Genomic DNA, 23,755 nt, shown 5'->3' with positions numbered 1-23,755 from the left:
AGATGATGTGCGCGCGTGTGTTTGTGAGGGCGGGGCCCTCGTGGACCTCACCGCGCCACATGCCCGCAGCATTAGCGACCGCAGTTCTGCACTCAGTTGCCTTACGGAGGTGTTCTGTCCTCCCGACAGCACTTCTTATTCTAGCTATAAATCTACTTATATACTTACATATTTTGGGTCTGGTTAGGCAAAAGCAATTTAGCATTCTCTATTGCCATGTGTAAGTTTTCCAGATAATCTTGTGATCCCTGAAGGATCTTTGTGCCCCTTCCCAGAGGGGACGATGAGAGCATATGAAGTATACTCTCAAATTAATTTTGGGAGGATAACAGGACATCCCCATCCTGAGACGAGGACACCCTGAAGGTAGCGTTCCTAGATTCACGGAGTGGAAGGAGCAAGAGGAGATAGGAGGCCTGGTCTCCATGCCAGAATTTGCCACTCAGGGTCCCTTCTCATAGCCCTGCTCTGGGCCCTGGTTCCTGGGCGTCGGCTGGGCCAGGGCATGCGACTGAGAGTCATACGCTCCGGGGACCTGAGTGAGTCGCTGTGAACTGTCATCCTGGACTCAAAAGGCAGAACACTGAGGCCTCCTGTAAAGAGTACGTAGATTACAATCTGACGGGCAAGGCCTCCCCTCCGGCAGGAGTCTCTGAACAGTGCACAAGTGCACGAGCACTCACTGGCCCCGGGTCTCTGGGAGGATTCCTCCTGTGAGCGGGCAGCACCTCACGTGGACCCCTGGCCTGTCGCCTGTGTCATCCACACTACCGTGAGCTTTTCTAATTTGCTGGGTCACAGACAAGTTCCTCCCCATCCTTTCCCAGGATCTGCAAACCCTGTCTGTCCACAGTCTTCTTTCCCTTGGATGCCGCCGCCACCCTGGCCATCAAGAGTTGGCTCTCGTGGGCATTTCTATCTCCCTATATCCCCCTGACCCCTGCCTAGCACGGGAAACCCTACCCAGCTGAGGGGGCCTGTCAGAGAGAGGGTTTCCCCAAGTAGGTTCCCTTGAGCAGTAGTTGCTCAGGATGGCATAGGTGTCAAGTATGAAAAAAGTGTTCTGCAGTCAAGTCAGTGTGGGTTAAGGTACACTGAAAATGTCTCTCTGCGGAGTTAGTCATCGTGTTGCAGCATTTCTTAATTGTGGTTTCAGGAGTCAGGATGACTCTGGTTCATGATTCTCTGGCCTGGGGTCCCTGGTGACCCATGGCTGGGGTCTGTGGCTCATCTAACCCTGGAAAAAGCAACCTGACGGTGATGCCGACAGCAGCAATTCAACGCGCTAACGATGCTGTCGGCGACACCATCTTAGTCTCCTGACGCTGGCTGAGGCGTGTTCAGTTAGCCCTGCGTTGAGGTCAGAGGGCACAGGAAAGGGAATAAGGTTTTTGATAGAGAGATTGATCGTAAACTCAGCAGGGGAACTTGGTGTTAGAGTAGCTCAGCAGCAGTTTCAGAAAAGAACCAAGGACTTAGAAGAAAGGGGTTCCATAAACTCTTGGGGAGTGAATCCACGAGTCTGGTCCTGTCACGCCTCTCGCCTGTGATGCGCTTGCTTCGTTGGCCCCACAGACTCCCCTCTTCCTGTTGCCCTGCCCCTTAGTTTCCTGTGATTCCTCCAGCTTGTAATGCTGCCTCCCTGTCTCTGAAGTCTAGCTCAGTCAGTCTGTACCGCTTGGTTATAACACACGCAACCTGAAATATGTGCTTTCATTTCTTATGCACCTTTCTGTGAGCTCTTTGCATGCAGGGCCCATGTGTTACATAACTTCAGTTTCTCCTGAGTGCCTAGCATGGTGCCTGGCATGAAGTAGATAAGTACAGCTTCCTTTTGGGTTATTTTTAACTTTTTAATTATGCACAGAGACCTGTAACTCTCCAGAGCTAGACTGAGGGCTGCACTGGTAGCCTGAGCAGAACTGAACAGAGCCAAGGTGAATGCCTGCAAAGCTCTTATTTTCTGCTCCTGTCACTTGTACCTCATGTGTCTGTAAGTTATCACCCAGTTCACAGCTGGAGAATTGCCTCCTGATATTTCATAAGATAGTCTGAGTACGGTGATGACCTGCTAAGAAACAATAGTGGTGTCAGAGGTCAAGGGCTTTGGCCCTGAGGTTTTAGGTCAGAGGGAACCCTTCACACCCAGGCCTTGGCTTCTTGAGTGACTGGCTGAGTGATGCTGCTCAGTAAGGTCCTGGCATCACATATTGTGGGAAAGGGGTCCCCTAGAGCGCTAGCACTCACCCACTGAGCTCCATGAGCTGTGAGAGCATCTTACGTCGCCTCTGAAAGGCCTCCCCAGGAGGCAGCTGCTTGGCTGGTCTTCGTGCATTTGCCTCAGTCCCTTATTCAGAACCCAGGGCATGTGCTCACAGGGCCTTTCTCCCTGTTTGCAGTTGGTAATGAGACTAGTAGTGTGGATTTGCCCATGTAGGGGTGATTCATAGAGGACCTGTTCCAGCTCATATGGGTTATATTATACTTATATGACTTGTGGTAAAGAATCTGTCTGCCTATGCAGGAGGGCAAGAGATGTGGGTTCAATCCCTGGGTCAGGAAGATTCCCTGGAGGAGAGCATGGCAACCCAGTCGAGTATTCTTGCCTGGAGAATCCCATGGACAGAGGAGCCTGGCGGGCTGTAGTCCATAGGGTTGCACAGTCAGGCATGACTGAAGCGACTTAGCACACATGCACACCTGGGACCACCCTGCTGTTTCAGTTGCTGTGGCTTTTTAAATGACTCTAAGAAAATAATCTCCTCTTTTATCTCCTTGTTATTTATATGTGAAATCATTATGAATAGGCTCAATCCAGTTTGAGGAAGTGAGGGTCTTTTATTTCATTGTATCAATAGATGGAAAAAGTAATAGACTTTTCTCTTTGTCTGTGTGTGTAGTTTGTGCATGAGTGCTCAGTCATTTCTGACTCTGCAACCCCATGGGCTGTAGCCCGCCAGGCTCCTCATAAATCCCATAGATATATGGGATTTTCCAGGCAAGAATACTGGAGTGGGTGCCATTTCCTCCTCCAGCAGATCTTCCTGACCCAGAGATCGAACCTACGTCAGTTTAGACATTAAGTATTTATTGTAAATAGTTGTCTGAGTTAGTTGGTGGTGATGGTTGCACAATTCTGTGACTATACTAAAGACTTGAATTATATACTTTAGATGGTGAGTAGATACAATGTAAATTGTACCTCCATGAAGATGCTGTGCAAGTAAGTAAATAGTAATCTGAATGCTGGCTCTGAAATGTGGATGCAAAGTAAGTTTGTTTGTTTTTTTAAAAAAGGACTTTTCCAGTTGTGTCTATAGTTTTAGTCCTGTGCATGTTTCCTTCAATTAGAAGGAAGCACATCAAGTATAAATTGATAGCTCTTCCTTGTAGAAGAACTCCAGCTAATAGATTATAAAAAGAATGAGAGAAAGAAAATCAGCTTTAGAGCATCACAGTAATAATTGCTTCAGGCAAGATCCGTTGGTGAGTTCTAACAGAAGTGGATAAAAGTTTAAGGACAAACAGGACATTTGCATAGCCTCCAAGCATCTCCCCTCAGGTAGTTATTCATTTTAAAGGGAAGTATATTGAGGGAGTTCCCTGGTGACCTAGTGGTAATGGCTCTGCACTTTCACTGCCCTGGCCCAGGTTCAGTCCCCGGTCAGGGAACTGAGATCGCCCAAGCTGTGCAACTCAGCCAATAAAGGGAAGGAGAGAAACTTGGCAATGGAAAACCTAGCAGAGCCCACCTTCAATGATGGTTAGCATCACAGTGAATGAAACCAACTGTGTTGTGTACCCCCACCACCGCATGTTGTGCAGAGAAGAGGGCATCCCCTCTGTGGGATTCTTCTCTGAAACCCTGAACTTCCATCAGCTTCTGAGAAAACATTAGATAAATCCAAGTTCAAGGGCCAGGACTCTTAAAAAGTGTCCCAGACTGGAGGAGACTTAAGTGTGCATGGGATCCTGGAACAGGAAAAGAACATCTGAATGAAAACTGCATCAGGGACTTCCATGGTGGCCCAGTGGTTAGGACTCCACAACTGGGGCCACAGGTTCCATCTGTGGTCGGGGAACAAAGATCCCACATGCCACGTGCCATGGCCAAAATGAATAAATAAATAAAGTAAAATATATGCAGTGAAAGCAAATCTGTTGCAAATAGTGGAATGAATCTTGACGAATCAGTATTTTTTTTTTTTTTTCCAAATCTGCAATGTGGTTAATAGTACGGTGCCAGTGTTAAGCTCTTAGTTTTGATAACTGGACCAAGGTTCATGTAAGATACTAACTTTTAGTGAAGCTGAGGTTTTCGTATGGGATTCCCTGAATTGTCTTTCCCACTCTGTTTAAGTCTAAAAGTGTTTCAAAGTAAAACATTAAGTATACACATATAAAATATTATGTTTGTATTGTTTTGTTATAAATATAGTTATTATTGTTATATACTATACTACACATGAATTGAAATGGGAAGGTTAGTCCAGCTCATTTAATTGGCATCATCAGGTAGTAGAGTGTTGCACATGTAGGGGATTTCCCCAAATACCAACTATTTTCTTACTTTGACTTTTCTGGTGGAACTTTATCACAGCACAATGACACTCTTCTTGCTTATCAGCCTCAGTTATTAAACTAAGTGGTTGTTTAGGGCTCAGAAACCTGAGGAGGTTTCCGGGGTTCTGCATTCCATGACTCAGAGGTTTTGTGCCTGGTTCTTACAGATGTGTGTTTCATTTGTTTGTTACTTTGCCTCCAGTATTTGCAGGCTGTCCGCTTGCTGTTCTTACCACTTCTGGATGCCTTTCATTTTCTGTAATAATTACTGCTTCTGTCTTTCTCTAATATTCGGCCTCTACTTTTCTCTAGGATTTTGTTAACAGCAGTCATCTGTTTGGGAGTGTGCATGCCTGTGCCGACCCGCTAGCTTGGGGAGGGTGCCTGGCCTTCCTGTGGCAGGTTGCAGCTTGGACAGCCTCTGCCCCACATGGGAGGCGGCCCCTGCTCACCCAGCGATGTCACATGTGTGGCTGGGGTCTGCACCTGTGCCTCAGTGCCCTCGGGTGGGAATGGGCTGATCACAGTGTTACCCAGGTGCTCGTGGGGACTCAGCACAAGCCCCTGTGGGGCATGCGTGCTCTTGCTGCATGTGTGCTCCTGTCTGCCGCATTCTACCTGCGTCTCGAATTTCGGAGGCGAGGGACACTTCTCCTGGTCCTAGGAGGCTTGCTGAGACTGAGCAGGCAAAGCAGGACTTTCCTCATGTTTCCTCCTTGATTCTCAGAAGAGAGGTCTCCCTGTCCCCCTCCTCCACCCCTAACAGCTATTGGCTTAGAGCTGGTTTTATCTTGTGAAGAGAAGTAGCCTTCTCTTCTGAAGAAAAAATTATCTTATAGCTCCGTGCCATACATTCTAAAGAGAATATAAGGTGTGTGTGTTGAAATGTGAAATGTGTTAAAAAACAAATACAGAGGCACCTGAGTGCATTAGAGAAATAGTTACAACCTTCCCTCCAGAGCTCTCATCCCGATGGGGGTGGCCGTCGGGTAATCTGGGAAGATGCAGAGCTTGCTCCTGGCTGTCTCCAGGGGAGCTTGGGTTTCCTGGGCAACATCCAGCACACGCTTTGGTGAGAACAGTCACTTGTCCCTTAGCTGGTCTTGGTGAAGCTTCCTTTGGTGCCACTTAAAGGAGCCAGGAGATGACTGTAACTGCCTGGGTCACTTCAGGAGAACGAGGCAGAGGCGATCAAAGTGCCAGGATTATTCTTGGGTCCCCTTTGTGGCAGGAAAGGAGGCAGAGAGAGGCTGCTGTGTGGTGGTCAGGGGTCAGGAGCCCCGCTGTCTGACCCCCACTGTGGCCAGTCACTTCTGCTTTGCAGCAATGACAGGAGGATTATTAACAGAGATCAGGCACACGAGACCATGGGTGTTGCATGGATAAGGACCTGACGGTGCGTTGGCACGTCCTAGGCACGGAGGCGTCTCCATGTCATGGCAGCTGCTGTCATTAGAACAGTGGCTTTGACCCACCGCGCCTTCAGAGAGGCTGCCCTGCATGTCAGCTGCTCAATTCAGGCGTGCCCCCAAAGCCCCCAGCGAGGGCTTCTTGGGGTCAGAGATGCCGACAGCTGCTCAAGAGGAGAGACAGGCCTTTAATGATCTAGCAAACGTTTCACAGAGGGTACTTGTGTGCTTGACAAAACCCAGTATGTAGGGTGTTTTAATCCAATTAAAACAAAGCTGGCAAATAGTTCAAGCTGCTGTGTGTCTAGGGGGCAGGGGATCAAACCCACCCACTGTTACTTGGTGAGACCCTCATGGAGCACAAGGGGTTCCCCCCAGAGATCAAGGGAATGTCAAGATACGAGAACATCTCCATCAGGGCAGACGTATTTCTCTAAGGTTTCTGTTTCATTTGCTTTAAGCTTAGAATCAATACAATTTCCCCCAGAAAAGAAAAGGGATTTGAACCCTGGTTTGTGAGGAATGAAAGTTCTGCCCTTTCTATTTGGTTGGCTGAAAAGTTCGTTTGAGTTTTTCTGCACAATGGTATGAAAATCCAAACAAACTTTTTGGCCAATACAATATTATCCAGGTCAGTACTTGTTTAAAAATTGAAGTATGGTTTTTGTACAATATGATATAAGTTGTGCATGCTAAGTCTCATCAGCCGTGTCCGACTCTATGCGACCCTATGGACTGCAGCCTGTCAGTCTCCTCTGTCCTTGGGATTCATCAGGCAAGAATTATAGGTGTACAATATAGCAGTTGACATTTTTAAAGATTATCTTCTCTTTGTAGTTATTGTAAACTACAGGTTATATTCCCTGTGTGGTATCAATACTATACCCGGCAGTGTTGGGGCTTTTTGAGGTCAACTAATTCCTGCAAACGTGTGAGAAGGGCTGGGTCTGTAAGCTCATCCCTCTGCTTTACAAGAACAGCCCACCTTCCCAGGGAGCTTGAGAACCTTCACTTAGGGTTCGAGTATGGGTTAGCGGCTCGTTTAACAAGAGCTTTATTGAGATATGATTGATGTACAATAAAATTCACCCTTGTAGAGCATCTAATTCAGTGGTACAGCCATCTCTACGGTCAATTTTAGAACATCTTCATTCCCCTGAAAAGAAACCCCACACCCATTCCAGTCACCCTCCATCCCCTTAATGCCTCTCATTCCTGTAAACCAGTAGTCTCCCTTCCGTCTCTGTGGAGTCACCTTTTCCGGACATTTTATGCGGATGGAGTCCTATGACACGTGGCCTCTTGTGTCTGGCTGCTTTCACTGAGCGAGTTTTCAAGGTTCATGCATTTTGTCGTGTATATCAGGGCTTTATCCTTTTGGAGAGCTGCATAATGTTTTGTTCTATGGACATCCCCCATTTTATTGATCCACTCACCCACTGATGGACATTTGAGTTGTTTCTGCTGAAGAGTAGCCCTGTTAGGGTGCATTCACGTACAGGCCTCTGTGTGGATGTGTTTCCATTTTCACGCTGCCTGTTCCTTTGTAACTCATCCTGAGATGTTTGGTAAACTTTCCATTGGGTTGTGCCCTTCTTGTGTGACAGTTTGCAACAGCAGCGGGCTCATCTGAGTCACGTAGTGAGCTTGTGTTGCCGAGTGAGCTCCTACGCTCTGTGCTTTTCTTACAGACCTGCCCGTCATGCGGAATCACATTCACTTCCAAGTCAGAAGCTGGTGCAGAAGGCGGAGCGGTCCAGAACGGCTGTCAGGAGGAGCCCAAGAACAGCGCTAAGGTACCAGCTCTCGGCCCTGGTCCTTGCCAGCGCCTCTCCTGGTGTACCTACCAAAGGGGACGTCCCGTTGGGTCAGCTTCTCAGTTCCGAGGGTAACTCCTCCTGGGTGACATCACTGCACACCTTCTAGTCCTCTGGGTTTTGGACAGAAGGATAAAGAGCAGGATGGATGCTGACCTGGTGGGACTCCCTGACGGCAATGAGACCTGAGGGCATGTGGCTGAGGGGAGTTAGGGAGGGTCCATGGGGCTGGACTCAGTGCCTGGTGGAAGGTGGATGTTGAGGAGAAGAGGGGCATCCTCAGGGTGAGAAAGAAGAAACTCCAGAGCTTCGGTCTGCCCCCACCTCCTTACTGGTCCTCCCTGCGGTACCACTGTCCTGGTCACCTGGAGGAGCGGGGGGAGTGGGGAGAAGCAGACGGTTGCTCGGGTTAGAGCAGAGGCCCAGAGGTGCAGGTTGCGGTGTGTGGGGCACAGTCCAGGGGCCTCTGGTGTGGCTGCGTCGGGGGATGGCGCTACTGCGGCCCACACGCAAGCCTCTGCGTTTGCCCCGCTTGTCCTGATGCAGGCCTCCGGAGGACCCAGCTCCAAAACGCAAAACGGACTTCTGAGCCCTCCCCCGGAGGAGAAGCTCACCAACAGTCAGACCTCTCTGTGCGAGATCTTACAGGAGAAGGGCAGGTGGACAGGCGTGAGCCTGGATCAGTCGGCGCTCCTTCCGCTGAGGTTCAAGAACATCCGGGAGAAAACGGACGCCCACTTTGTCGATGTTATCAAGGAAGACAGGTAAGATGCAGTCAAGGTCTGCAGGTAGAGCCCCCGCCCCCGCTGCTGCTTTTCTGAGCCCCCCGCCCCCATGTGTTTGCCCTCCAGTGTCAATGTGTCAGTAATTTGAAACTAACAGAGTGGATAATACAGAGGACTCCCTTTATTCCCCTTATACCCAGTTTACCAACGTTTAACACTTTGCTGTGCTTGTTTCATCCTCTTTTCCCTCCCTGTGAAAGTTACCTGTTTTTTTTTTTTGTTTGTTTAAACCATTTGCAATACATTGGACACATTGTGCTCTCTACCCCTTAAAACTATTTCTTGAGAACAGGGGTGTTCTTGTATATGATCATAGTTACAGGCTGCAGTTCCTGTTCCAGTTCTGTGGGGTGGCCCCCTGCGTCCCCAACAGCATGTCCTCTCCTCTGGTCTGAGACCCAGTCCAGGGTCACGTGCTGTGTTTATGCGGTTGTCAGATCTCTTCCATCTTCAAATCTGGGAGCAGTTCCTTAACCATCCTTCATCTTCCAAGATGGTGACTTTTTGAAGCACGCAGGCCAGGCTCTTACATAAAATCTTCCTGAAGTTGGTTTTGTCTGATGTCCCCTCAGGATTCTGTCCTGGGCTGTGGGTGTGTCCATACCCAATGGAGGGGACTTGTCTTCTCCAGCCCCAGACCCAGAGGCCCGAGGTGCCTCTGTGATGACCTTCGTCAGGCAGTGAGATTGATCAGCTGGGCAAGTGTCGCCAGCTTCTCCAGTCTGTGCTTGCTGTTTTCTCCCTGTGACTAGTCGGCCACCCATGGGATCATGTAGAGATCCCATTCCTCATCACACTTCACTGGTGACTCTTGCCTGTAATAGTCCTCACTGTGCTGGTCAGCACGGCGACTGTCCTGCATCAGTACTGACAGCACATTCACCACTCACCACTTGGCATTCTGCAGTGAATAGCCTCTCCCCACTTACCACTTAATCTCTCCATGTATGGACGTGGAGATCCATGTAGACCTGCATGGAGTCCTGTTTTACTTAACAGGGCATCATTGATCACTGTCCTAATGAGTGTGATGCCCTAGTCATCCTGATTCTGGCCATAGGAAGCCCCCATTCAGGCTGGCTCTTGCGTCCTTTTGACATAGCTCTTTCATTTGTTTCCTTTGTTTTAGCTCATTGATTTCTTACTTTCCAGCACAACAACTCCTTTTATATTTTCCCTGCCCCAGCACAAGCATTATTTATTTCTCTAAATAGCCCTGGCTAGTGAAAAAATGGTATTTAGATACATTAGTTATTAATGTTCGATTAATTGTCTTTGTACTCAAAGGCATACGCTCACTATGTGACTTCATTCCTTTTGCGTTCATTAGAACTTGTTCTGTGATTTCTGCCTGTGGTCTGTTTTGGTGAATGTACCATACACACTTAAAAAGAATGAATGCTCTGCATTCTCAGAATGTTGCGATCCATAAACCTCAATTAGATTCAGGTGGTTGGCAGCAGTGTTCAGATCTTGTGTCTCTACTGAAATTTCAGGCTGTTTTTCTATTGAAATAATTGATAAGATTATTATTATTTCTATCAGTTAGTGAGATAATCTCCAGCTATGGTTATGGAATTGTCTGTATCTGTCTCACAGAATTGTCTGTGTCTTTGTTTCAAGTATTTTGAAACTCTTTTTTAGGTACATACACACTTGTGATACAAGGTAATACACACTGGTAATTAATCCTTTTATCATTTTGAAGTGTCCGGCTTTTTGCCTAGTAATACTCTGTCTTGAAGACTGCTTTATCTGATATTAACAGTCGCTCTAGCTACTGTTTGCATGCTATATCATTTTCCATTAAAAAACATTCTAACCTGGGTCTTTATATTTGAAATAAATCTCCTGTGGGTCTTGCTTTTTAAATCACTCTGACAATATTTGCCTTTTTATTTTAATGTATTTTCTTTTTAGCCATAACTCTTTGCATTATTTTTCTTTCAGTGGCTGCTCTAGGCAGTCTTATATTTTTGTAGTCTTCCTATGGTTAATATTGTATCGTTTCACTTTAAATGTAGAAATCTTATATCAGTATAGGTACATTAACTCTCCTCTCATCCTTTATGTTATGGTTTTCACATGTTACATATATATACATTATAAACAACAACCTTCAATTCCAACCTCTTGGTAACCTCAGGTTGGTCTCTTTTGATTGCTTTTTGTTGAGGAGGGACCAGTGTTTTCCTGCTTCCTTGCTTGTCTAGTAATTTGGGATTATGTTGTGCACATTGTATACAGAACTCTCCATTCTGTTACATTCCTTTGAAGAGTATCAATTTTTTGTTTGTTTCAGCAGCCAGATAACTGGTCTGAACTCAAACCAAACTCTGTCTTCCCTGAGGTGGGCAATAGCTGCTCTTTTTGCCTTTATTAGGCTGCTTGGAGTCGGCCACACACATGTGCATTTCAAGGGTCTGCCAGGGATGGGAGCAGAGTCTGTGTGCAGAACGTAGGGCTCCCCCTTCTCTGGTCCTCTCCTGCTGGGATGTCCAGTCTCATTTTCCATCTGTGGGCATGCTGAACTCTTATCTCCTGGGTTTCCAAATCAGTGAGACTGGAACTTTTCTTTCTGAGTTTTAGCCATTCCTACATGTGGTGCTGATTAATGGCTCTCTGCAGATGAAAAAAAAAACCCACAAATTCAACTTCTTCCAAGTGTAGCTCCATTTTCTTACTGCCTCAGTCCAATTGCCAGTGCCTTCCAATTGCTTTTATATTTTGTTCAGGGTTTACCTTGAAACTCGGATGGTTAAGAATCTGCCTATAATGTAGGAGACTCGGGTTCGATTCCTGTGTCAGGAAGATCCCCTGGAGAAGGAAATGGCAACCCATTCTTGGACTTCTTGCCTGGGAAATCCCACAGACAGGAGCCTAGCGGGCTAGAGTCCATAGGGTTGTCAAGAGTCGGACACGACTGAGTGACTAACACTTCAGGGTGTGTGGTCGCTGTCTGAGAGCGGATTGATCCAACATGAGCTCATCCCTGTTCCCAGAAGCACTGGGATGGCCCAGTATTCATTTCACAGGGGCAGAGCAGCTTATAGCGTGGATCCTGCCTCTTGACTCTTTGCGACCCCATGGACTTCCATGGAATTCTCCAGGCCAGAATACTGGGGTAGGTAGTCATTCCCTTCTCCAGGGGATCTTCCCAACCCGGGGATTGAACCCAGGTCTCTTGCAGTGCAGGCAGATTCTTTACCAACTGAGTCACCAGGGGCAGGAGGCCTGGGTTCGATTCCTGGATTGGGAAGACCCCTAGAGAAGGGAACGATTATCCACTCCAGTATTCTGGCCTAGAGAATTCCATGGACTGTATAGTCCATGGGGTCGCAGAGTCGGACACGACATAACAGCTTTCACTTTGCCTCTTGACTGCAGAAATAAAGCCGTTACATTTCCTCCTTGTAGCTGCTTTGTTTTTCCCTCTGTCCACACTCACCAAGTGAAAGGGAAGATGAGGGGGATGGGGTCAACATTTGGGAGTGGAATTTTTTTCTCTTCTGAGCCTGAGAGCCAGTAAGGAATCTCACACTTAGCACCAGGAGTCCAGTCTGAGCATGGAAAGGAGGAAATGCAGTGACCCTTACTGTGTGTTCGGTGCCTGAAAGGCACTTCATGTATTTCATCTGCTTTAATAATTCTGGTAGTTACTGTGTGAAGCAGAGAGACATCACACAGCTATATTATCATTTTAAAATTATATTAATGTCCCCTTAGGTTTATAGTAATTTTCTGCAGGATAAAAAGGATATGACTGTTTGCTAGCCTTCCATAAAAGAATGAGAGTCACGTAAAGGAGGCTTGATTTCTCTGCTATTAAAATCATTGAGCATTATCATTTTTCAGGTTTCACATGCAATCTGCATATGTGACAACAGCTCCAAAATTACACTGACTGTAAACACAATTTTGTGATAACAACCTGTTAGCGGTGACGGTGGTAATTACTGTCAGTGCTCTGAGTGACAGGACAGCCGGTTCTGAATTATGTGTGCAAGGAAGCCTCCGAATCAACAGAAGCACGATCCGTGCAGGGACCTGCTGGTCCTTCAGAGGGGAGCATTTCATGGAACAAAAAAAGCTGCCGCCTCCTTCTCATTCTGAATGCCAGAAGATGTTTTCAAAAGCACAGTTCTAATGCTGTGTGTTATATTTGTGGTGAATGGGCATTCTTTCATGGAGGTGCAGCCTGAAATGGGATTCTGTGTAGAAGCATGAAGGACTTTCCAGAGAGTTCTAAAGGGGTGGTTGAGCAATGTCTATTGTGCAGTGACTTTCAGGTACAGTCTTTGTGACACGCGCCACAGATGGCATCTCAGTAGCTAATTGTGGTCCTCTGATAGAATAAATGTGACTGCATGTTGATTGATTGCATTTATCATCTCTTCTAGCCTGATGAAAGACTACTTTTTTAAGCCACCCATTAACCAGTTCAGCTTGAACTTCCTGGATCCGGAGCTCGAGCGGGCCTACAGGACCAGCTATCAAGAAGAGGTGCGTGTTTCCTCATAATTTTACTAAAGACATGCAGGTTTTACTCAGTAGCTCTCAGTCTTGTACTTGGGCAGCCTTTTTTCGTTTTCCTGAGCAACAGGAAATTGAAGGCTCATTTTGATCTTCCACAGTCTGTACGTAAGCCCTGAATTTCATCTGTATGTGAATTTATCACCACAAGGGAGGAAACCCTAAATTTCTCTCCAGTAACTCAGGTCTTGGTCTCCTTCCCCTTCAGGTGGTGGGTGCCCAGGCTCCCCGGCCGTGCTCCAGCCCCTGGAGGCCTAGTATGTGGAGGGGGCTCCAGCCCCACCCGTTCTGTTCTCCAGCAGCACTTCTCTCCCTGTTCCCTGTTGGCTTTCTTCCCACTGAGATGGGACAAGAGTCAGAGGCCTGCCACCTCGCTGGGCTTTCCCAGATGCTTCAGAGCAGAGCTCCCTTCCACTGCCCTCCCCTGCCTTAATTCCTGCTGTCCTGTAACGCTAAGCCCAGACGTCACTTCCCCTAAGAAACAGTCCCTGACTGCAGACTGGATTCCCGCCCCGCCCCCCACTCTGTTACACCATATCTTCACAGCTAGAATCCCTTTTTGAAACCTCTTTTTGTGGGACTGTTGAATCATATGCCTCCCTCCCTGGACTCTCAGCTTGGGGAGGCAGGCAGGAGCCCATCTCTTAGTCTCTACTCTACGTGGTGTCCAGTCCCCAAACCTGCAAATGCTTGGTGGGTAGCGATGGACAGATGCAGGAGCCTAGAGCCTGGTTTGAGTTACAAGTAGCCAGCCCCCTGCAGTCTTCCCAGACCTAACCCGGCTTAGTGTTACAAGGTCAAAAACACATACCCTCCCAGCCCAGAACCAAAAGGATTTCTCCTTCGACTTCCATTTGTTCATCCAGAGGATCACCCCTTAGTGCCTGTTGCATCCAGGGCCCGACCAGGCCCGAAAGTCCTGGTGAAACAGACAGGGTAGGTCATGCCTGTGGGGTTGGGTTTCATGAGCCTCTTGGGACCTGAATACCTGTGAACACCCCAGGCGGGGCTCCTCATGTGGACTTTCAAGTCAGTTGATTGGTGCCTGGAGAGCAGAACATCATCACATTTAGTCCACATAGCAGCCTTTCAAGCAAGCTTACGATGATCCCCATTTTGCCAAAAGAAAGCCAAGGCCAGGGAAGGCTGAGAGGCTGAGACCCCATCGCCAGAGTGGAACACCCCCCAACCCCGATGCTGAGTTGCAGAGCCTCCCTAGCAGCGGGCACAGGCTACCCACCCCTCTCATCACCGGATGCTCCCTGAGCATCCTGCTCCTGGGACTGAGGCGGAGAGATGACAGACACTCTCGGGGAAGCAGTAACCTGGCAGAAGTCAGACCCCAGACTCCTGGGTCCCGGAAGGCCCTCAGAGCACACCGACCCCAACTTGAGGGCCTAGAGGGAGCCGTGTCAGTGGGAGGGCTGGCAGCTAACCCAGTGAGGGAACGTCCCAGAGAGGGGCCAGCAGCTGTAGACCTTGGAGATGAGATAAAGCCTGGGTACCTCCAGGGATCTGGGGGCGCTTCCATCTGGCAGATGGGGTGGAGGTGGCAGGTGGGCAGCTTCCTGCATGGTGGACGTTATGCCAAAGGCCAGGAGAGCTGGGAAGGATCCAGAACAGGGGGTGGCACCATCAGACTGTGCTGTGTAGAGGTCACATGGCCGAGCCATAGAAGTTGATGGGAGTGGATGAGCCTGTAGTCTGGGGCGCAGGTGGGGTGCTGCCCCTGAAACTTGGGGCAGGGTGGCGAGGAGGGGAGGGTTGCAGGAGCAGCGGAAAGCTCCAGGCTGTCCCCACTTAGGCCCCTACCACACTCAGCGTTTTCCCAGTGAAGCATTGCCGTTGCCCATAAGGTGTTGGTCCAGAGTTCATCCTTGTTCCCAGATAAAGAAACGAGGCCCAGGGATAGTAGGTGACGTGGTCAAGGCACCACAGCCCTGGCCGGGCTCCTTGCCTATGTGACCTCGGGTAGCCCCTCGCCTTGGCCTCTGACCTGTACCCCGAGACGAGGAGCATCTCCTCCTCAAGAACTGTGTGAGCATGGAGTGAGGCCTGTCCCCGCAAAGGTTCATCTGGTGCCTGGGTCTGGCCTCTCTCTCGGACTCTGGCTTTGTCACCAGTTTTCCCCCTTGCTGTGATTCCCTAGTACCCCGTGCATGTCGCTTTGTCACATTGACCACACCACCATCTCAGACCCTCGTCTGCCCACCTTTAGGCTGTGAGCCCCCCAGGGGCATTGTTTCCCGCCTGTCTGTTCCCCTGCACGCCATGCAGGCCCAGGCCCAGAGCAGACTCTTGCCGTCACTGTTACTGCTGACCTGCTGCTGCCCTAGTCCCGCCTTCTGCTTCTGTCCTGAAGCCCCGAGTCTGGGACCCGGCTTCTAGCACGTGACTTTCCTGTCACCAGCGTATTTTGGGCTCAGTCTGTCCCACGTCTGTGAGGATTTACTGGTTTGTAGTCAGTTGCTCTGTGACCTTGGACAAATTTCTGCACTTCTCAGTGCCTCAGTTTCCTCACTGTTGGGCGGGGGGTAGTAGTAGGGAGATGGCTATGTGAAGCATTTCTCGCCCTGCACCTGGTCCTCGGGAGGCAAGTGCTCAGTACACATCCACTGCTTTCCGCCTGGGTCGCCTTCCTCCAGGTGGGTACGTCCAGCAGTGTCTGTTAACGTTCCCCCACCACCACCTCCCAAACAGGTTATAAAGAACTCTCCCGTGAAGACTTTTGCCAGTGCCACCTTCAGTTCCCTCCTGGATGTGTTTCTGTCGACAACAGTGTTTCTGATTCTCTCCATCACCTGCTTCCTGAAGTACGGGGCCGCCTCCACGCCGCCCCCGCCGGCCGCCCTGGCAGTCTTTGGAGCGGCCCTGCTGCTGGAGATCCTGTCTCTCGTGGTCTCCGTCAGGTAAAGGCCCACCTGCGAGCGGCTCCCCAGCTATTAGCCTTCAGCTCCCTCTGCTGGTGTAACTGCCAGCCGGCTCCGTGAGTGCGTTTCTGGATGGTCCTCTTCTTTTCCTGCCCCAGCCTTGCTTCACAGGCTCTTCCCTGGCGAGCCCCTCAGCACAGGGGGTCCCCCGCCTTACCTGCAGGTCAGTGTCCTCTGCGGCCTCAACAACACCAGTTAAGTCCCTTGAGCGCCCAAACCAGACAGTTAGAAAGTAGGAAGATAAGGGTAAGAAAGCGGGGCAGAGAGAGAGAAAAGGAGGTGTGCAGGGTGCCCCTGGGAGGGGCCTCTCCTGGGTGCAAGAGTGAAACTCGAAAGCCCCAGAGGAAGCGCAGGCCCAGGTCCATGGGCTTGGGTCAGGCAGTGGTTTCTTCAAGGTGCCACGGAAACATGAGCAACCAAAGAGAACGTAGCCAAGTTGGACTTCATTAGAATCTAAAGCTTTCATGTTTCAAAGAACATGGTCATCACCTTTCACCCCCCAAGTGAAAGAGAACATACGGAACAGAAGAGTATTTGCAATCATGTCCATGACAAGGGTCTAGAATGTTAGCTCAATAATAAAAAGACACTCCATTTAAAAATGGACAGAGGGTCTGAAGAGACATCAGGGCCTCTCTAGGAGGCAGGGCCCTCAGGACCCGCCCAACCTACCTTCAGGTTCATCTCCAGCCCCAGGATCTCACAGTGATTCTACCAATGCCAGCAGTGCCCCAGGCCCACCCCTTCCTCCAGCCCTGCTGCTCTCAGCAGGACAGCCCCACACTGGGGGTCAGAGAGAAATAGGGAGACTGGCCCTAACCTGGAGTTTCTGCTCTTCCCCAACATCCCAGGACAGGAAACTAGCTTTGGGTCTGGCCCTGAAGCTTCCAGTGCATGACCCTTCCCTCCCTCCATGCTCACCTCCAGCCTCCCCTGAGGCCCCTTCAGCTCTTCGCCAAAGGGTTTCGCTGCCTTGCCCACATCAAGGCCTCCCTCCGTGTCTCGGCTCCAAGCTCCTCACCAAGCATGCTGGGGACCCACTCCCAAACTAGCTGCGCCCTGTGCGGGCCTGCCCTTGGCCAGGGAGCACTGAAAAGACCCAAACCCTGATTTTCCTTTCTCCCTGCTCCCCAGGATGGTGTTTTTCCTGGAGGACGTGATGGCGTGCACCAAGCGCCTGCTGGAGTGGATAGCCGGCTGGCTCCCACGCCATTTCATTGGGGCCATCCTGGTGTCCCTCCCCGCCCTGGCGGTGTATTCACATGTTACCTCCGAGTTTGAGACAAACATACACGTAAGTAGAGTCACAGTGATTTTGTGTCCAGGCTCCTCTAGGCTTACAGATCACTTTTTTTTTTTTTTTTTAAGTAAGCCTGCTGGCTTGAGACAGGAATTTAAATACAGAGGCCCGTACCCTATCAGTCCTCTGAACTTGTCTTTTTAAAAGACTTGCCTGGGACAGAGGAGCAGCCTCAGAGGTTGGACCAGGGCCTGCCTGTCCCCCGTGGGGCTGGGTCCTGTCCCATCCCCTGAGTGTCGCCAAATCCCAAGTCAGTTATCTCCTTACACATTTTATGAGGAAGCATCTGTCCCACATATCCAAATGTTACAGGGTAATATGCTGTTGTCTGTAATCTGTACTTCATTTTAAAAGAAAAGTAAAAATAATAACCTTAGCCTGCAGAACTGGCACCAACCATCCACTGGCACCTCAATCGGCTGCTGTTGATCATGGAGGGTTCTTCCAAGTTAAACCCATAAAGAGTGAATTCACGCCTCTGTGCAAGATTGTATTTCTGGTGCCTGCAAGTGTAGCACAAAGAGTTGGCGGACTGGCTGCATTAGATATTTACACACCCAATTTCATTTCTGCTGACATGCAGCAGGGTGCCTGCAGGATGGGTTTTGTGGAGGGAACTGATGACAGGGTGGCTTCATGGGGGCAGCCTGCCTTTCCTCCCCTCCAAGGTGACGTGTGCGGTTCCCACACATCGGAGAGGAATCTTAGTGCCAGTGAGACCTCTAAGCGAGAAAACTGTGGGTACTTAATTAATCCCGTGGTTTATGATCTGCCCCTGAACTGAGGGTGTTCTGTTCCACAGAAGGACAGGTAAACGAGTGTGTCATCTGCTCTCGGGGTACCCAGGCAGCGGGGAGGCAGGTGGGTGCACTGGGGTCCTCACGAGCCCCCACCTCGTTTCAGTCCACCGTGTTCACGGGCTCCGCCGTGCTGACTGCCGTGGTGCAATACTGCAACTTCTGCCAGCTCAGCTCCTGGATGCGGTCCTCCCTGGCCACTGCCGTCGGGGCCGGGCCCCTGCTGCTCCTGCTCTACGTCTCCCTGTGCCCGGACAGGTACGTGAGCCCTGCTCGCCACACAGGGGTCACCTGCCCTGATGCTGCTTTCGTCCCCCTCATGCCTCCTCTCTTAATTGAGATATATAATTAACATAGAAGTATTAGTTTCCAGGTGCACTATGTAATGATTTAGTATTTCTGTACTTTGTGAAATGATGACCACCATGTCTAGTTAAGTTACTCTCAGGAATTGCCTAGAAGTTCAGTGGTTAGGATTTGGTGCTCTCACTGCTGGGGCCCAGGTTCAATCCCTGGCGGGGGAACTAAGATCCCACAAGCCATGATGTGAAGCCAAAAAAAGAAAAAAAGTTACCCTCTCAGCAACTTTCAAATATATAGTACAGTATTATTAACTGTAGTTACCATGGTGTATGAGTTTGAGTAAACTCTGGGAGTTGGTGATGGACGGGGAGGCCTGGCATGCTGCAGTCCATGGGGTTGCAAAGAGTCAGACATGACTGAGCAACTGAACTGACCACGGTGTATGTTACTTCCCCAGGACTTATCTACTTTATAACCGGAACTTTGTACCTTTTCAGAACCTTCACCCATTTTACCCACTTTCCACCCCTGCCTCTGGCAACCCAGTCTGTTCTCTGAAGAGTTCATGGTGTGTTTTTTGGTTTGTTTTTAGAGTCTACATGTAAATGAGATCATACGGTATTTGTCTTTCTCTGACTTACTTCATTTAATGCCTCCCAAGGTCTGTCCATGTTGTCACAAATGACAGGATTTCTTTCTTTTTTTATGGCTGAATCATATTCTGTTGTATATATACCATGTCTTCTTTGTCTGTTCATTCATTGACAGATACTTAGGTTCCTTCACATCTTGGCTATTGTAAGTAGTGCTATAATGGACATGCGGATACAGATGTCTTTTCAAGTTGCTGTTTGTGTTGCCCTCAGATGTTTCTGAAGTGAACTGCTAGGTCATATATTAGTTCTATTTCTAACTTTGGGGGAAGCCTTCACAGTGTTTTCCATGGCGGCTGCACCAGTTTACTTCTCACTAGCAGTGCATGGCGGCTTCCCTGCAAGCTCAGCTGGTAAAGAATCCGCCTGCAATGCAGGAGACCCCAGTTTGATCCCTGGGTCAGGAAGATCCCCTGGAGAAGGGATAGGCTACTTGATTCAGTATTCTTAGGCTTCCCTGGTGGCTCAGCTGGTAAAGAATCCTCCTGCAATGCAGGAGACCTGGGTTCGATCCCTTGGTTGAGAAGATCTCTTGGAGGAGGACACGGCAACCAACTTCAGTATTCTTGCCTGGAGAATCCCCATGGACAAAGAAGCCTGACGAGTTAGAGTCCATGGGGTCCCAAAGAGTTGAACACAGCTAGTGACTAAGCACAGCGCAGCAGTGCCCAAGAGTTTTCTTGTCTCCATCTCTTCAACATCACTTGTTACTTATCTTTTTTTTCAATATCTGTGCTAATAGATGTGAGGTGATGTTTTACTTGATGTGCATTTCCCTGATAATTAGGGGGATATTGAACAGCTTTTCAGGTACTTATGAGCCATCTCTATGTCTGCTTTAGAAAAATGTCTATTTAGATCCTCTGCCTGTTTTTCAATTAAATTTCTGGGTTTTGCTATTTAATTGTGTCTGTCACTTGTGCTTTCTCATCAGTACTAATGCCCTCCACTCCAACAGACATTTACTGTCTCAACAGGAAATGGCTTTCAGCCTCATCAAGTCAACAACTTGATGAAATGCCCAAAGAGTAATGTGTAAAGGAAAGAAAAAGGAAATAATTTTTAATAGCAAAATAAGTATTTACCTGTAGACCTCCTGGGGTGACCACCCCCAGCTGATGTCATGCAGTAGTCACATGCTAGAACTCACAGTTGTCCCATGGTATCCTCAGGGGATTGGTTCCCAGACCCCTTCCTCTAATACCAATATCCAGGGATGTTCAAATTCCTCCTATAAATGGCGCCACATTTGCATATAACCTACAGAGCTGTTTAGGCTACTTATGATACCTCATACAGTGTAAGTGCTATGTTGTAAGTTGTAAGCATGCAGCGAATTTAAATTTTGCTTTTTTTGAACTTTCTGGAAATTTTCTTCATAATATTTTCGATCTGAAAGTGAAAGTTGCTCACTTGTGTCCCGACTCTCTGCGACCCCATGAACTCTACAGTCCATGGAATTCTCCAGGCCAGAATACTGGCGTGGGTAGCCCCTCCCTTCTCCAGGGGATCTTCCCAACTCAGGGATCCAACCCAGGTCTCTCTCGCATTGCATTCTGTACCTGTTGATCCACAAGGGAAGTCCAAGAATACTGGAGTGGCTACCGGGCTTCCCTGATAGCTCCTTTGGTCAAAAATCTGCCTGCAATGCAGGAGACTCCGGTTTGATTCCTGGGTTGGGAAGATCCCCTGGAGAAGGGATTTTTGATCTGAGGTTGGTTGAATCCAGAGATGCAGAACCTGTGGATGTAGAAGTCCATTTGTATTTACAATGAAGAAGTTTGAATTTAAGAAAGTAGGACTAGAAGCCATTTCATACAAGACTATGAAGAAAACGAAGTGATGGAGGTGGACCTGACACACAAATGGAACGAAGTAGCAGGCTCTTGTAGCAAGGCCAGTGTGCTGAGACAGGTCGCAGCCTGGCGAAGTGGAGGAACTGAAGAATGAGGGCCTCAAGAGTGACTTGGCCTTCTTCATAAACACCATGTCATAACAGTTCTCTGCCTTATGATGTGAAATGTTAGGGCAGTGGGGAATCACTAGAAATACATCTCTTATCTTGAAATCCTTCCACATATTGAAGAATACATTCTACTCAAATGGCCTTCAAAGCTCTTTCACTCGTGATGTGGGGAAAAGAAACAGGAGCTTTGTGAAGACCCCTGGGGACAGGATCCGTTCTGTGCTATGAAAAATGTAAAAATTAAAATAAATTGGATGGTGCTGATAGGTGCTATGTTTAAAACAGCCTTTGTTAATGAATCCATCAAGACTCCTACTTTCCATGTGTCCTACTAATTAAGTTGTGTTTTGGTTCTCCTAAATCACCAGTTGCACATTTGCAGCTGGCTTTGTGACTTTTAACCTTTTCAACTAAATATATAGTTGGAAATACGATGCTACCTTGTAGCAGAGTGCACATAGTAAGTAATTTATTCAGGAATTTGGAGGGAATGTCTCAAATCATTAAGCTTCTGTTTCTAAACATTGGACTTTTTGTGTAACTGCTTATGAAAATGTTTTATGTTAGCACACATTAAAGAACCATTTATTTATATTTACAGTGAGTTTAGGTTAGCAGGATATTTCAAAGTTACCTGGGACATTTCTCCATTGTGCTCTGCAGGACACCTAACATTCCTGGCTCCCCAGATTATTATGAAAACTAGCAGGGACTTCGGTATTCCCAAAATGCTCCCCTGTGCTGTGCTGCGCTTAGTTGCTCAGTCATGTCTGACTCTCTGTGACCCCATGGACTAAAGGGGTCCCCTTCGGACTAGCCGCCAAGCTCCCCTGTCCATGGGGATTCTCCAGGCAAGAATACTGGAGTTGGTAGCCTTTCCCTTCTCCAAAATGCTCCCCTAGGAGTGGCATTACCGCTGAGAATCATTGCTTTCGTAAATTCAAAAGTAGAAAATGGTCTAATTTGTTTCAATATCCAGATGAAATCACCATAGTGCATTTGGGGTATTACCAAAGCAGTGGTCAGTAATTGACAGAGTGAGTGTCCTTCCTCAATTTACTTAATAAAATAATAGCGACATGAAAGATGTTCAAGTTCTTTGCAAACTGAGATCAAAAAGGGAATTCAAAGTATTCAACATACACTTTATTCAAGAAATTTACTGCTATTCAGCATTTGAAAGGAGACTTTAATGAACAGTTAAATTACTTTAAGCAAAACAAAGTGTCCTTTTTCCTTACTGAAGGTGTGTGCAGCCTTCTGGAATTATGGTCTTTATAAAGCTCTTTCCCAACAGTATGAAATTCAGTAATCCATTTTTTAACCTTTTAAATCCATCACAATTACCCCACCAGTCATTCAGTCACAGGGATGAACCTTTTCCACTTGAATCTGGAGAGCATTAGCTATGGGGAACCCAGAAATCAAGCAGGAGATCTCGAAGTGGGGCTGGTGGTTGAATCTCTGCTTGACTCGGTTCATCCCCATACTCACAGGATCCTCTCAGCCCACCCACCCCATCACTACTGAGCCCAACCAGGATAGGGGGCATGTTCCGTTCAGTTCAGTTGCTCAGTTGTGTCCGACTCTTTGCGACCCCATGGACCGCAGCATGCCAGGCCTCCCTGTCCATCACCAACTCCCGGAGTCCACCTAAACTCATGTCCATTGAGTTGTTCATGCCATCCAACCATCTCATCCTCTGTCATCCCCTTCTCCTCCTGCCCTCAATCTTTCCCAGCATCAGGGTCTTTTCCAATGAGTCAGCTCTTTGCATCAGGTGGCCAAAGTATTAGAGTTTCAGCTTCAACATCAGTCCTTCCAGTGAACACCCAGGACTGATCTCCTTTAGGATGGACTGGTTGGATCTCCTTGCAGTCCAAGGGACTCTCAAGAGTCTTCTCCAACACCACAGTTCAAAAGCATTAATTCTTCGGTGCTCAGCTTTCTTTATAGTCCAACTCTCACATCCATACATGACTACTGGAAAAACCATAGCCTTGACTAGATGGACCTTTGTTGACAAAGTAATGTCTCTGCTTTTTAATATGCTATCTAGGTTGGTCATAACTTTCCTTCCAAGGAGTAAGCGTCTTTTAATTTTATGGCTGCAGTCACCATCTGCAGTGATTTTGGAGCCCAAAAACTAAAGTGTGCCACTGTTTCCACTGTTTCACCATCTATTTGCCATGAAGTGATGAGACTGGATGCCATGATATTAGTTTTCTGAATGTTGAGCTTTAAGCCTACTTTTTTCACTCTCTTCTTTCACTTTCATCAAGAGGCTCTTTAGTCCTTCACTTTCTGCCATAAGGGTGGTATCATCTGCATATCTGAGGTTATTGATATTTCTCCCAGCAATCTTGATTCCAGTTTTTGCTTCATCCAGCCTAGCATTTTTCATGTACTCTGCATGTAAGTTAAATAAGCAGGGTGACAATATACAGCCTTGATGTACTCCTTTTCCTATTTGGAACCAGTCTGTTGTTCCATGTCCAGTTCTAACTGTTGCTTCCTGACCTGCATACAGGTTTCTCAAGAGGCAGGTCAGGTGGTCTGGTATTCCTGTTTCTTTCAGAATTTTCCACACTTTATTGTGATCCACGCAGTCAAAGGCTTTGGCATAGTCAATAAAGCAGAAATAAATGTTTTTCTGGAACTCTTTCTTTTTTGACGATCCAGTGGATGTTGGCAGTTTG

General features: G+C 48.1%; 1 protein-coding gene across 2 annotated transcripts in view; it reads left to right on the top strand.

Moving 5' to 3' along the window:
* ADCY9 (adenylate cyclase 9) overlaps window positions 1-23,755 on the top strand; it is a 99,432-nt gene that overhangs the window by 64,560 nt on the left and 11,117 nt on the right. For both annotated transcript variants that reach the window (XM_065924218.1, XM_065924219.1), the window contains exons 4-9: window positions 7,664-7,768; window positions 8,336-8,553; window positions 12,975-13,077; window positions 15,808-16,016; window positions 17,172-17,331; window positions 18,241-18,392. In XM_065924218.1, the coding sequence (XP_065780290.1) occupies window positions 7,664-7,768; window positions 8,336-8,553; window positions 12,975-13,077; window positions 15,808-16,016; window positions 17,172-17,331; window positions 18,241-18,392 (947 nt within the window). The remainder of the gene's footprint in view (window positions 1-7,663; window positions 7,769-8,335; window positions 8,554-12,974; window positions 13,078-15,807; window positions 16,017-17,171; window positions 17,332-18,240; window positions 18,393-23,755) is intronic.

The sequence above is a fragment of the Muntiacus reevesi genome, chromosome 2, assembly GCF_963930625.1.
Source record: "Muntiacus reevesi chromosome 2, mMunRee1.1, whole genome shotgun sequence".
NCBI lineage: Eukaryota > Metazoa > Chordata > Mammalia > Artiodactyla > Cervidae > Muntiacus > Muntiacus reevesi.
This window is presented reverse-complemented; position numbering and strand designations above follow the sequence as displayed.